The sequence below is a fragment of the Choloepus didactylus genome, chromosome 4 (genome assembly GCF_015220235.1).
Source record: "Choloepus didactylus isolate mChoDid1 chromosome 4, mChoDid1.pri, whole genome shotgun sequence".
NCBI classification, from domain to species: Eukaryota; Metazoa; Chordata; class Mammalia; order Pilosa; family Megalonychidae; genus Choloepus; species Choloepus didactylus.
Window position 1 is genome coordinate 115,009,747 of NC_051310.1, and position 15,333 is coordinate 115,025,079.

A 15,333-nucleotide genomic window follows, 5' to 3' on the forward strand; every position below is an offset into this window, starting at 1 on the left:
TGTTGGTCATTTAAAAGAACGTATCCAGTCTCCAGATACACATGACACTTTGTTTAGTGGCTATATTCATACTCATTAGTAGTACATCAGAAAATGTAAATGGATTAAATTCTCTAGTCAAAAGCAGAAATTGGCAGAAGGGATTAAAAAAAAAAAATGACCCAATTATATGCTGTCTGCATAGAGTCTCACCTTAAAGTCAAAGACATAAGTAGGTTGAAAGTGAAAAGATGGAAAAAAAAATATTCTGTGCAAGTAGTAACCAGAAGACAGCTGGGATAGCTATACTGATACCAGATAACATAGATTTTAACTAAAAAACTGTTACAAAGGACAAAGATGGTCATAATACACTGATAAAGATGTCAATTCAAGAAGAAAACATAACAGTGTACACCTAACAGCAGAGCCCCAAAATATATAAAGGAAATACTTAAGGATTTGAAGGGAAAAATAGATGGTTCTACATTAATTATAAGAGACTTTAATATACCATTTTCAATAATGGATAGAACATCTGGACAGAAGATAAGTAAGAAAGTACAAGACCTGAGTGACACTCTAAACCAACTAGACTGAACAGACATACATGAAACACTTGACCCAGCAACAACAGAATACACATTCTTCTCAAGTGCACATAGATCATTTTCCAGGATAGATCATGTCTTAGGTCACCAACACATGTCTCAATAAATTAAAAAATATTAAAGTCATACAATGTATCTTCTCCAACCACAAAGGAACGAAGCTAGAAATCAATAACAGAGGGAGAAATGGAAAATTCACCAATATGTGGAAATTAAATAACATTCTCTTAAACAGCCAATGGGTTAAAGAGGAAATCAGAAATGAAATTAGGAAATATCTTGAGGTAAATGAAATTGAAATACAAAATAACAAAACTTATGGTATGCAGCGAAGGCAGTGCTGAGAAGGAAATTTATAGCTTTAAATTCTTACATGAAAAAGAAGAAAGACTTCAAACCACACCAATTACCTACATTGATTCAAGAAGAAATAGAAGATCTCAACAAACCAATAACTAGAAGAGAGATTAAATCAGTAATCAAAAACCTCCTAACAAAGGAAAGTCTAGGACCAGATGGTTTTCACTGGGGAATTTTACAAAAAATTCTAGGAAGAATTAACACCAATCCAGGTTAAAATCTTCCAAAAACTTGAAGAAGAGGGAACACTCCCTAATTCATTCTATGAGATCAAAATCACTCTCATACCAAAGTCAGATAAAGATATCAAAAGGAAAGAAAGTTACAGACCAGTATCTCCTACAAATAGGGATGAAAAAATCCTCAACGAAATACTAGCAAACCGAATCCATCAGCACCATAATCAAGTGGGATTCACCTTTATGCAAGTGTGGTTCAGAAAATCAAATACTGTAATACAACACATTTATAGAATAAAGGATTAAAAACAAATGATCATTTCAATTGATGCATAAAAGGCACTTGACCAAAAAAACAGTACTTGATCTTGCTAAAAACACTGGGAACACTAGGACTAGAAGGACATTTCCTCAACATGATAAAGGACATATATGAAAACCCCACAGCTAGCATCCTACTTAATGGTGAAAGACTAAAAGCTTTCCCTCTAAGATCAGGAGCAAGACAAGGATGCCCACTGTCACCACTGTTACTCAACATTGTAATGGAAGTTCTAGCCAGAGTATGCAAGAAAAAGAAATAAAAGGCTTCCAGTTTGGAAGGAAGAAGTAAAACTTTCCCTGTTTGCAGATGACATGATCCTATATACAGAAAATCCTGAAAAATCCATAAGAAAGCTCTTAGAACTAATAAATGAATTCAGCAAAATGACGGGGTACAAGATAAGCATGCAAAACTCCATGGTGTTTCTATACACTAATAATGAACAATCTGAAGAAGAAATCAAGAAAACTACTCCATTCATAATAGCAACTAAAAGAATCAAATATCTAGGAATAAATCTAACTAAGGATGTAAAGGACTTGTACTCAGAAAACTGCAAAACATTGCTTAAAGCAGTCAAAGAAGACTTAAATAAATGGAAGGACATTTGTGTTCATGGGTTGGAAGACTACCTATTGTTAAGATGTCAGTTCTACTCAAAGCAGTTTACAGATTCAGTACAATTCCAATCAAAATTCCAACAACCTTCTTTGTAGAAACGGAAAATTTATATGGAACAATAAAGGGTCCTGAATGGCCAAAGCCATCTTGAAAAAGAAGAATGAAGTTGGAGGGCAATATTAAATATTGTCCAATATTAAAACTTATTACAAAGGCACAGTAATCAAAACAGCATCGTATTGGCACAAGGGCAGACATCTAGACCAATAATATCAAATTGATAGTTTGGAAATCAACCCTCACATTTATGGCCAACTGATTTTTTTTTTTTTAATTTAATTCCCCCTTGTTCCGGTTTGTTAAAGCTGCTACTATGCAAAATACCAGAAATGGATTGGCTTTTCTAAGGGGATTTATTAGGTTACATATTTACAGTTCTAAGACCATAAAAGTGTCCAAACTAAGGCATCAACAAGAGGATACCATCACTGAAGAACCGCTGATGGCTTCTGGAACACCTCTGTCAGTTGGGAAGGCATATGGCTGGCATCTGCTGGTCCTTTGCTCCTGGGTTCTAGTTTCAAAATGGCTTTCTCCAAAATATCTCTGGGTTTCTGTCTCTCTTAGTTTCTCTCTCTCAGCTCCGGTGTGTCCTTGCATGTTCTCCCAGGGCGTTTCTCTCTGAGCATCTGGGGGTCCTCCCTTAGCTTCTCTGGCCTTCAAACTTTAGGCTTCATCTCTTAGCTTAGCATCTCCAAACATCTTTCTGTCTGCATCTCCAAGCACCTGGGTTTGTGGCAGCTCTTAGCTTCTCCCAGGGCAAACTCTGGATTACGTATTTTAGCTTCTCTTCAAAATGTCTCTTTCAGTTTCTCTGAGCTCCTTCTCTCCGTGAACTCTCTTAAAGGACTCCAGTGATTTAATTAAGTCCCATTCAGACTGGGTGAATATTCAATCAAAAGTTCCCACCCCACAAGATTGGATTAAAAGATCATAGCTCTTCTGGGGTCCATACAGCTTCAAACCTGCACACCCCTTATCTTTTAATTACACAAATTTTTGAACCTATGGAAAAGTTGAATGACTAGTACAGTGAATACCCATATACACTTCACCTAAATTCACCAATTGTAAGCACTTCTTCACATACAAATTCATTCTCTCTTTCTGTATGTGTATTATGTATGTGTATGTAAATATGTATATGAATGTAAATATATGTATGTTTTCTCTTTCTCTCTATACATATATACATGCACACTTCTTTTTCTCCTAAACCATTAGATAATAAATAGTAAACTGCACACACCAAAGTAATTCATTACTGATTATATATCCTGAGAACAAAGACATTCTCCTACATAACCACTATTGCATTTTCATACTCAAACATTTTAACTCTGATAAAGTTATTGACTATATAGTCGGTGCTGGTTTGGGTATATTATGTCCCCCCAAAAGCCATATTTTTTTAATGCAGTCTTGTAGGGACAGATTTATTAGTCTGTTCATTAGGGCGGAAATGTTTGATTAAATTATTTCCATGGAGATGTGGACCCCCCTCCCATTCAGGGTGGGTCTTAATTAAATCATTGGAGTCCTTTAAGAGAGCTCACAGACAGAAGGAGCTCTCAGAGCAGCTGAGAGAGACTTCTGGAGAGATGCTTGGGAGTTGACAGAGATGCTCAGAGTTGTGGACAGAAGGGTGTTTGGAGATGCTAAGCTAAGGACGCACAGGAGGTAAAGAGGAGCTGAAACAACCTGGGACCAGCAGACGGCAGCCATGGGCCTTCCTAGCTAAGAGGTTTTCTGGAAGCCATTGGCTATTCAGTGAAGGTATCCTCTTGTTGATACCTTAGTTTGAACACTTTTATGGCTGTAGAATTGTAAACTTGTAATGTAATAAATCCCCTTTATAAAAGCCAATCTATTTCTGGTATTTTGCCTAACAACAGCATTGGCAAACCAGAACAGATTTTGGTACCAGAGAAGTGGGGTGCTGCTGAATTTGCAAAATACCAAACATGTTGGAACGGCTTTTTTAAATGGATAAAGGGAAGATTCTTGAAGAATTGTGAGGAGCTTGATAGAAAAGGCCTGGACCACTGTGAAGAGACTGTTGGTAGAAATATGGACTCTAATGATACTTCTGATGAGGCCTTGAACAGAAGTGTTGAATGTGTCATTGCAAACCAAAAGAAAGGCGATCGTTGTTTTAAAGTGGTGGAGAATTTGGCAAAATTGAGTCCTGGTGTTGGATGGAAGGCAGAATTTGTAAGTGACAAGGTGGAATACTTAGCTAAAGAGATCTCCAAGCTAGATATGGAAATTGCAGCCTGGCTTCTCCTTGCAGCTTGTAGTAAAATGTGAGAGGAAAGAGATAAGCTGAGAACTGAACTCTTGGGAACAAAGAAATCAGAAATTGATGGTCTGGAAAATTCTGGGCTTCCAGAAAGTGAGACCCCAGAGAATAGTGTGCCATTTGAGGTTTTAATGAAACCTGGAACCAGCCAGCCATTTCAGTACAAGCTAGGATTGGAGATGGAGTTATCCAGAAAGGATGTGTGGAAAGTCCGATTGTCTGATGGTTTTGACCCCTGTATGCTGCATGCCAAGCCAACAAATTTTTTGCAAGATCTGTGTAAACGGAACCACTGCCAGTCTGGATTTGGAGCGTTCTCTAGGGAAACAGAATCAACAAGAAATATCTATAAATAAAAGATTTATAAAAGTGTCTCATGCAACTGTGGGTATGCATGAGTCCAAATTCCATAGGGCAGGTAGCAGACTGGCAACTCCAAAGAAGATGTTCGATGAACTCCTCAGGCAGCAAACTGGCAATTCCGATGAACGTGTTCGATGAACTCTTCAGGAAATGCTTCACTGGTCAGTCAAAGAAGTGAAGGTCCTCTATTTGTCTCACTTAAAAGTCTTCAACTGATTGGATTAAATCCAGCTGATTGCATTCTCTCATTGTGGAAGACACACCCTTCGTTGATATAATCAGTCACAGCTGCAGCCAGTTGACTTATGATTTAATAAACCAGCCTGTTGGTTTATTAACCAGCCACAAATGTCCTTGCAGTAACAGGCCAGTGCTTGCTTGACCAGACATCTGGGTACCATCACCTGGCCAAGTTGACACATGAACCTAACCATCACAGAAGGGATTGAGAAGGGACAAATTGAAGGAAAAATTTCTTCAAAGACAGAACCATGGAAGTTGAGGTCTGGAGTCAAGAAATCTCATGCCAAGAGTCCATTTTCAAATTTCTTTAGTTGTTCTAAAATTGCCCTTCATAGCTTTTGAAAAATTGTATATTATATACTATATGTTTATTTGAGCTAAGATGTAATCAAGGATGTGTATTGCATTTGGTTATCCTGCCACTTTAGGACAAACATCTTTTTTTTTTTTTATAGCAATGTTACAAATTACTCAGTTAACACAAGACAATAACTATAATCCCCCCTTATTTCTGCTCACTCCTCAATCTCAAGGGATCCTGGATGACAGCCACCTTGGCCACCCCAAGCCAAGGAGGGATGCACACACCTTGGGGTAAAGGAATGGAATTATCCTGCCTGTATGGTCAACTGGTTTTTGACAAGGGGGCAAAGACCACCCAAATGGGAAAGAATAGTCTCTTCAACATATGGTGGTGGGGAAAATGGATCTCCATTTGCAAAAGAACGAAGGTCTACCCCTACCTCACGCTATATATAAAATCAGTTGAAAATGGATAAAAAATCGAAATATTAGAGCCAGAATAATAAAACTCTTAGAAGAAAATGTTAAGAAAGCATCTTGAGGATCTTTTGTTAGGCAAAGGTGTCTCAGACTTTACACTCAAAGCACAAGCAACAAAATCAAAAAACAGATAAATGGGACCTCATCGAAAAATTTTGTTGTTGTTGTTCTTCTAACAACTAATTTATTTTATTTTATTTTTTTGGAGTAACATATATATATACCAAAACATTGCCATTTAGTCCATTATTTTTTAATATTCATTTTATTGAGATATATTCACATACCACACAGTCATACAAAACAGTCATCGAAATTTAAAACTTCTGTGCATCAAAGAACCCTATTGTGAAAGTTAAATGACAACCTACACAATGGGAGAAAATATTTTGAAAACCACATATGTGATAACAGTTTAGTATTCAGAATATATAAATAATTCCTTTAACTTATCAAGAAAAAGTTAAACAACCCAATTTAAAAATGGGCAAAAGAACTAAATACACATTTCTCCAAAAAAGATGTACAAATGACCAGAAAGCACATGAAAGGATGTTTAACATCATTAGCCATAAGGGAAATGCAAATCAAAACCACAATGAAATACCGTTTCACACCCACTAGAGTGCTACTATTGAAAAAAAAAAACAGAAAATTACAAGTGTTGGCAAGGCTGTGGAGAAATAGGAACATGCATTCATTGTTGGTGGGATGTAAAATTGTAAAGTGGTGCAGCTGCTGTGGAAGACAGTTTGGCAGTTGCTCAAAAAGTTAAGTATAGAATTATCATATGACCCAGCAATCCTACTTCTAGGTGTATATTCTAAGGAATTGAAAATAGAGTTGTTGAACAGTTGTCGAACATATAGTCACACACTGATGTTCATAGCGGCATTATTTACAATTGCCCAAAGATGGAAGCAACCCAAGTGACCATTAACCAACGAGTCGATAAACAAAATGTTGTGTATACACCCAATGGGATATTATTCAGCCACAAAAAGGAATGAAGTCCTGATATGTGTGACAACATGGATGAACCTTGAAGACATCATGTTGAGTGAAATAAACCAGACACAAAAGGACAAATGTTGTTTGATCTCACTGATATTAAATAATTAGAATAACCAAACTCATAGCATAAGAATATAGGTTACCAGGGGGTGGGGTTGTATGGGGAATAATATACGGAGTTAAGGCTTAAAATGTACAGTCTCTATTTGGGATGGAAAAGTTTGGGTAGTAGATGTTGGTGATGGTAGCACAACGTTGTCAGTGTAATTAATAGCATATATTTGAATGTGGTTAAAAGGGGAATTTTTAGGTTGTATATATATTGCTAGAATAAAAGTTAATTTTAAAAAATCCATGGAAATGCATTACACAACAGTGCACCCTAATTTAATCCCTGGACTATAGTTAATAGTACAGTTATAAAAATGTTCTTGCATCAGTTGTAACAAATGTACCACACCAATGCAAGGTGTTAATATGGTGGTTTATGGGAACCCTGTATTTTTGATGCATGATTTTTCTATAACCTCACTACTTCTCTAATTTTTTTAAAAAAGTACATCACAAATGCCATTGATACTTATAGAGAAAATCTTCTTTAAGACCCTCTTAAGCTCCTATTTTGGAAATTTCCAAGTTTGATTCATTCAAATAAGGTTAAAGCCCATCAATATCTATGTAAATTTCTATTTTTGCATTCTAAGAAACTTTCTCTGAGTTTTTAATAACTAGTCCATTAGATGTAGGAATACCAATATACCTCAGTAAATTGGAAATTTTCCCTCCAGTGGAGAACTTAGAGAAATGGAAGTTAAGCAAGAGGTCTTTATTTCCATATGAATCTTCCTGGCATTCACCCTTGAAGGATAAACCTAAGGGACCCAAAGGTAGTTTTCTTAGTAAAGATTTTCTTTCAAGAGTTTGGATCTGAGTTATACCTGCAGTTTTACTCCCCATCTATCATCTGGCATCTTTTGCCCCTCACATTCTCATTCCCATGTTTCAGCTTCCAGGAAAGGAAACATAATTTGTACCGGCCATGCCAAGCCCTCATCACCCTCTTCTGGACTTGTCACTGCCTAAGCAAGAGTGATGCTTCCCATTCCAAAGACTGGAGTGAGGAGGGAATGGTACTCAGGCCAAGGGATATGCTAGAGCTGTGGCTCCTGTTCCCCAGGAGACAGCGCTGGAAGGCTCATGACGGCAGCAGGCCCCAACCTCCACCCTGAACATGGCCCATTCTTAAACCCAGTCTGACATGCAGCAGCAGTCGCAGGAAGCTAAGTTGAGAGGTGCCCTGCAATCAGAGAAATCCCTGATGATCAGCTCTAGGGCCATGGTATTAACCCCTTCCAGATGACACATGGGCTGTGCTGATTTCAGTCAGGAGATTGCAGTTCCTATTGGAGTTAGGGCTTCTGCCTGTACCAGGTAGTGCAGATGGGGGGAGTGGGGGTGGGGTGGGTGGGGGGAAGGGCTCTTTAATCCCTCTCTGGTAGTATAGTGAGATCCTCCCCAAGTTCCAGACATCATGCTTTCCGTGGAATTTGCTTGCCCTAGTTTAGCCTCCCTGCTCACTGACTATCAGCATTAAATAATTTTACTCTCTCTGTCAAAGGGCAGACAATGCAGGCTGTTCTTATACAGCCCTGAGGCTCTCCATTCATGGTTCCAGACAAAGATAAGGCCCTGGGCTGGGTATTAGAGGAGGAAATAAGCCTTCATTTTTCTTCCAGAAATGCCTGTCATGGTTCTGCCTAGCTTGCAGCACTTTGGTAATTAGGTTGAGTAGCTGCATATTGAAATGAAGCAGCTATTTCCCTTGACTTTCTTGGCAGATATTGCCAACTGCCTCTAATATGCATACTGTAGATGGTGGGCAGCCCTGTGGTTGGGTGTCTGGGGGAAATTCCACCCCCTGCAGAGGTCTGCTGAAAGCTGAAGGCCTCGCCACACTGACTTGCGATGTTCCTTGTGCTCCAGGTGCTGCTGTTTCTTTAAGAGGAAAAGAAAGAAGACTGTTCAGCGCCACAAGTGACCAGTGCCTCTTCAAAGTCCTCGGGCTCTGGGGACTCTGACTCAATTGCACCTGCAGCTCCTGCCATTTCTCATTGGAAGGGACTCCTCTATTGGGGGAGGGTGAGATCCAAACCAAAAAGAAGAAAACAGATGCCCCAGAAGGAGCCAGTGTGGGCAATCAGGGCCCAGTGGGTCATTGGCTGTTCCCACCTGCCTAAGGCTCTGAGCAGGTCCCAGAGCTGCTGCTCCACCACTGCTTGCCCTTGGGGCTGCCTGGTTGACTCTCCTTCCCAATGTTTACAGTGAAGGTGTCATTCACAAAAACTCAAGGACTACCATTCTCTTCCTTCCCCTTAGTTTACTCCTGGTTCTTGCCCCACCCTCACCCCTCTCCAGCATAAAAGCTAGTGAGCAAAGGCTTTGTCTGCTGAAGGAGCTCAAGAGTTTGGGGGTGTGGCCAAGAAGTTAGGAGGAAGATGGCAGACCTGGGCTGGAGAAGAACCTTCTCCAACCCACCAGGTGTGTCTGGCAGTATGACTTCCTCTTCCTCTGTGCCTGTGCAGCCTCAATCCCCAGCTGGCCACGGGGTGCAGGTCCCTTCCTTCCTCCCTCCCTCTCTCCCTCCTTCCCTCCTGGGAAGTTACACTGTAGGACACAAGCTGTGAGAAATCTGCAGTCTACTGTCCCTGTGCATTGGCATACTTAGCTTTCTTGACAAGCGAACTCTGTTCTCCAGATGGTAGTAGGACAATGCAAATTGTTTTGAGCAATGGAAAAAAAAATCCAACTTTTTGCACTTTGTTTTTTTTTTTTAAACAAAAAACATGGCAGATGCATATTGTGTCTGGTTATATTGGGGTTTTTACTTTTTCTGTTTTGAGGGGAATGGAGCCAAGAGAGCCATTCAGAGAAAACATGGGTCCAGATGACATTCTCAATGGAAAAATTTTGATCTGCAGCACCCAGAAGAGAAGCAGCCAAATCCTGTGTCATTCTGAGCCATTGCACTCAGGTTGGCAAGGAAACATACTTGAATTTTCATTCATCTTCTCAGCTGCTGAAGACTGTCCCTCCCAGAGTCTCATGACCTAATTACCCTGCAGTTGAGAAAACCTAGCTTTCAAGCACATGGGATGAGCCAGGCCAAACCAGACTGTGACCAGGAGACAGCCCATTCCAGAGAACCAGATGCTTAATTTAAAAAACTCAGAAATATCTGTGTCCTCTACTGCCAGAGACTTCCAGCTAGATGACCATGTGACTTCTGGTGACTGGGGGACAAAATTAATGATGAAACAGCCACCACCATATTGTCACCAGTGGACAAAGAAGAGAAGTGAGCCTGCCTTTCAACTGCCAGAGGAACCTCAGGGCGTGGCATTGGGGTGTGCCCCAGAAGCTAAGTTACAGTATTTAGGCTGGCCTGCCTTATCAGAAACCAAAACCATGAAAATCTCGCAGCAGGTCCACAATGGCAGGATTAGGACTAGTACATGGGGCTGCGGTAAACAAAAGGGTAAGATCGGTTGGTTCTGGAAAATTCCAGGGAGAAGGAGAAATGAGAGGCCTGAAATTTTTCTCAATGAGACAGAAGCTTCTTCCAAATAAAATGGCCATGCTCTCCCTAGTATACCTTCCATTCCCACCACAGTGTATTCACAGGACAGACTTATTAGGAATGGTCTTGGTTTCTCATTCACTCCTTAAAAAATCAATAATGTGTAGAGTTACTTTTCTCAGGTTTGATTTTCATTTGAATTCAGTGGCTTGTTCAAACAGTGACTCCTCATTCCAGATGTGAACAGGACACAGGATAATTTACATCAGGGAAAGAGGTCTTGGATCTGAGAGAAGAAAGAGCAAACCAGTACCCCCCTTTTGCCCTTCCCATTCTCACATTTCAGTGGCACTACCAAAAGCTAACCATGAAGGACAATGGCTGGTTTCTTAGTTGATAGTTTTTGGAGCACAGAAATCTTTGCCTCTGGCTTGAGGTATAGGGCTGACTTGTAGGGCTGACTGTTGGACTTAAGGGTTTGGGAATACTTTCTGGTAGTTGGCATTTCCTGACAGGTTCTTTGATATACCTTATATGGAACAGAAAAAGTAGCATTAGCATGGGTCGGAGTTATTGGACTTCACCTGTTCCATTGGGCCTTGGCTAGGGAATATCCCTTTACTGGCTTCAAACCTGCTTAGCTTATGTGATGATTGTAATCTTTCCTTTCTTTGAAAGAAATTTCCTGTATACAATATAGAGTGGCAGGGAAACTCAATGTCACACCCCTTCCCTACAAGGACTTTGAATATTGGGGTTTGCGTCTTTGCTATTACCTAATGGTTAAGGCCCCATCACTGAAATTTACGTAATTTCTCAACTGGCATTTGGGCAACTCTTCATCTTCCTGTATAGAAACTTCAGCTTCCTCATTCCTGTATAGAAAAAGCCTTGCCTTTCAAGGGAACACAGGGGGAAATGGTGGCAAAGCCTGGAGTGTCCTGGTACTCCATATTCCACTAAGTGCCTCTCCCTGCCCTCACAAAAAAGCAAGGCAGTAACCAGCTTGGCAATGGGGCAAGCCCCCTTGGAGCTGGTGTGGGTTTCTTTTGTTTTGGTTTGGATCTTTTGTCTTGAAAGTTTTTAAAGGTTAGCTCCTAAGAAGATGAACCTAAATTGTGGCTTGAGGCAGGGAGTCCTTCCAAATGCACTGTTCTCACCCTCCACTCCCCACAAATCTCTTAGAAGATATTTGGTTTTCATAACAAAGGTGAAGAACCCCAGGTTTCTTTAGCCTGCTGGGAATGGTGATTCTTCCAGGGCCACTGGCACCCCAAAAGGGTCCCATACCCCTAGGAGATTCTGTTGTGGTCTTCCTTTTTTTAAAAAACAAACAAACAAAAGAAAACAAAAAAACCCAACATTACCCCAGAAGCAATTTAACCATCAGCTCCATCCCCACCAGCACACGCATCAGGGCTCTCTCCCTCAGCCCAGTTCCTATGTTAGTTTCTTGGCTGTATGCCTCAGCCAGATCTTTGGGGTTCCCACCCCACCCCAACCCACACCATCGACATGCTGTGTAGTTTTCAAGCTTTCTCCATTTTGCAGCCATGATGTCTAAGGATCTTTTTGCTTTGGGATTGATGCAGTTGTTTGTCCTTGATCTAACCCAGCATCTGCTCATTAAAAACAAAATACAAAACCTTAATATTATACCATTAGGAGTTCTCCCAAGCCCTGCAGACCCTCCAGCATTGCATCCTGAGCCAATTCAGGCAGGTGGCCAGGATTCCATCCAAAGCATTAAGGGTTCTCCCCTCATGACCAGAGTATGATTTGTATCTGTGCAGTTTAATCCTCCATGGGTTGATCGTTCGCTGAATACCTTAGCACTTCCCAGAGTTCTCACCCCAGACTGCTCCTCAAGAGTGGGCACAGTGTCCCAGTAGCCAATGTGCATTCAAGACTGCCTTAATTAACATTCTCCTGTTGTTTGAGTCTGTCTAGGAGTAAACAGGATCTAGGAAGGTACAAGTCAGGTAACTAGGTTGGCCCTCAATTAAAGGTCCATTTTTCTTGGGAATGTAAAGGTTAATAGGGGACAGATCCTGAGGTTTCTATTAGACGTGATTGCCTATTCTCAGTGAACTCGAAGTACATAGAAACAGCCCCTGCTCATTAGCCAGTAGCGGTATCCCATTGCCTCTAAAGTAACTTCCAATTTAGTTCAGTGGAAATGTACACTGGTAGTGTATATTCAGTGTTGATTTTCAGTGTTAGTAACCACTTTTAATACCAGAAATACATTAGTAATGTTATGTCAAAGTGGTTACCAAAGGTCACAGCCTTAATTTTTTTTTTAATACAAAAAATGGATTTCCCCTACTAGTGAGCAAGCATGGCTTCCCAAAATACAAAAACAAAAAACGTGTACTTCCATGGCAACCTAGAAAGCATCTCCTCAAAGGAACTTTCTTCTGATGTGATGCATCTATCCCATACCCACATGCTTCCAGTGTCCTAGCACCACCTCTTCCATTTTTGTATTTAAACCAGCTTTCCATTCCCAATGAGTTTCCCTGGCAACATTTTCTCCCATGTTAGAGCCAAGTTAGGACTAGAGTTTCTCAGAATTGGAGCTTCCAGCGCCATACAGCCAGCACTGCCTTTGCCATGCCACTGACAGCCACTATCCTCACCATTGCCAAGGAACCCCCAGGGAGCCAGGATATCTGGGTACCTCGTCTGGATTGGCCATATATGTGACAGGCACTTGTCTCTGGGGTTCTTGATTTTGCAGACTCTCCAGGGCTTCAGGCAAGTCTCATCTAAAGGCTCAAGGCCAGTAACTCCCAGGCTTCCCATCATGGTTGTTAGGAATCAGATGGGATTACTTTGGTTTTATTTTTTTACTGGGGTGAGGGGGTTCTGACTAAGATAAGAGAAAACCAAGGCTCTTCTGAGGGTTTGCAGAGTTTTGAACAGTGTTTTAGCTACAAATAAGGTATCTTGGTCTTTGATCAACTAAATAGTCTTTAAAATATCAGTTTTTCCTAACTCCTTTTGCAGGTGAATGAATGCAAAAGAATAGGTTTCTCCATTGTATTTGAAATAGTAAGCAGGTTCCCTGGATATAGACAGTAGTAGTTGACATATTTCCTCAAAAACCAACCAGGAAACCTTCTCCAGTATTTGTAGATCAGCTTATAAAGGAAAAAGTGAACGTGTACTCCATATGTTTCTAGTTTGATTTACCAAACTTGATGTTATAAAGAAACCTCAGAGTTCTGTGGACAGAATTTCTTTTGTTATTTTTCTTCTTTTACTCCTCACAATCACCTTTCCAGTGCCATCACTGATTTTAAGGTCTCAGAGCAGAGGATTGTTATCTCTGGGAATCAGTGGAATGCAGTCATCCCAGGAACACGCACAAGAGGACAACTCTTCTGACACCCCACCCCCTTCTTCCCAGTCAGGCGAGAGATGTTTTCAGTGTTCCTCTTCATGAGCTTTGCCCAAATCCCAGGCTGGCTCTTGCACTGAAATCCTTTGTTAGGAGGTTTATCAGTCTGTTAGCAATGTCTCAGGAAAGACAAGCCATTTCTTTGGGGGGAAGTATATTTCCAGGTGGGTGTATGTGATTGCATGTGTATGCGTGTGTGTGTGCTCATCTGTATTTCACTTCTATAAAGACTCAACCTGGCTGCTCGGAATTATGAGTTCCTGGGTATTCTCGGAAGGAAAAAAGGTGACGGCGAGCTTCTCAAATTAGTGCAGCAGCAAGCTGGCTCTGGGAGGGAGCCCCATTTATTGAGCAGAAGAGTAACGCAGAAAAGATACAGATGAAACCAAAAATGTAACCCCCCCAATGGAAAATAATGTTGATTCATCAGTTCCCATTGGTTATATTACATGCTCTAATTTATTATTTTGTCTGTTTCTATAATCTTCGCCCATCGTACATTTAAAAAGAGATGTTGGGGTGTTGATTGCAATTTTTAAAAACTAGATAATGTATAAATCAGCTGTGGAAATCAGTTTAATTGATGTGTGGATGTGTCTGATTATTGTTAAATGCCTTTTGGTTTATTTAGTTTCTTTTTTTTTAATTTTTTTTAAAGGTATGTAATGTTTTGGTAAACCCTGGCACTGGTTGCAAAGCTCAGCTGTGAAAATGAAATGTGTAGTTATTTTTGAACATGAATGTCATTTTCAAGTATATTTGAAGTAGTTCCTCCAGAAGAGAGGGTTTGTGCACCATTAGGAAAAACTGTGCTGCAGAGGAAGTAGCCTTCTTTGGAGAAAATGAAAAATGGGTCCTAATATGTTATTCTGGAATAGGCCATTTCCTAGGGCACCATGAAAATACAAATGTGATCTTTAAAAACTACTTCTTCCCCAGTTTGGGGAGAAAAGGACTCAGTTTGCACCCTTTTTCTATGTAAAATAAAATGTCTTACCTTTCTTGGGTAGTTTTGCTTGCTTTGTTGGTTGGTTGGTCCATTTATCTGTTAGTTTATAATCTCCCCTGGCTCTTTTGTAACAAAGAAAGCCAGCCATAACTATCATGTGATTCAGGCTCCCATGAACAAAAATATTGCCTGATACTTTGGCATTCTTGTTTCATTTCTTTGGGTTGAATATTGCCTTCTGTTATGGGTCACTTTAAAAATAAATATTCGGGAGGAACAAAAATAAAAATAAATATTCTGGAGGAATTTGGACATTGTCACTCACATGTTAGTTCCTGTATCCCTGTGGTTCTCAGTAGAACACCAGGAAGTCAAGATATACTTTGTGGAACACTCTGAAATAGTACTTATATAATTCTCCACATTTATACAGATAGAAAATATAACTATAATTTATCATGCAATATAAAATCACAAGTGCATATATGGCCACAAAACAAGTTTTGTTTTTACCACTCAATTACCTCAATTCATTTTTTCACTGTAGGCAAGTAGGAGCAC

General features: G+C 40.2%; 1 protein-coding gene across 5 annotated transcripts in view; it reads left to right on the top strand.

Moving 5' to 3' along the window:
* The window catches only part of CSNK1G1 (casein kinase 1 gamma 1), a 223,355-nt gene extending 208,530 nt beyond the window's left edge, over positions 1–14,825 (top strand). For all 5 annotated transcript variants that reach the window (XM_037833721.1, XM_037833723.1, XM_037833726.1 and 2 more), the window contains one exon: positions 8,824–14,825. In XM_037833721.1, coding sequence (XP_037689649.1) covers positions 8,824–8,878 — 55 coding nt within the window. In that variant the 3' untranslated portion in view covers positions 8,879–14,825. The remainder of the gene's footprint in view (positions 1–8,823) is intronic.
* The last annotated feature ends 508 nt before the right edge of the window (positions 14,826–15,333 follow it).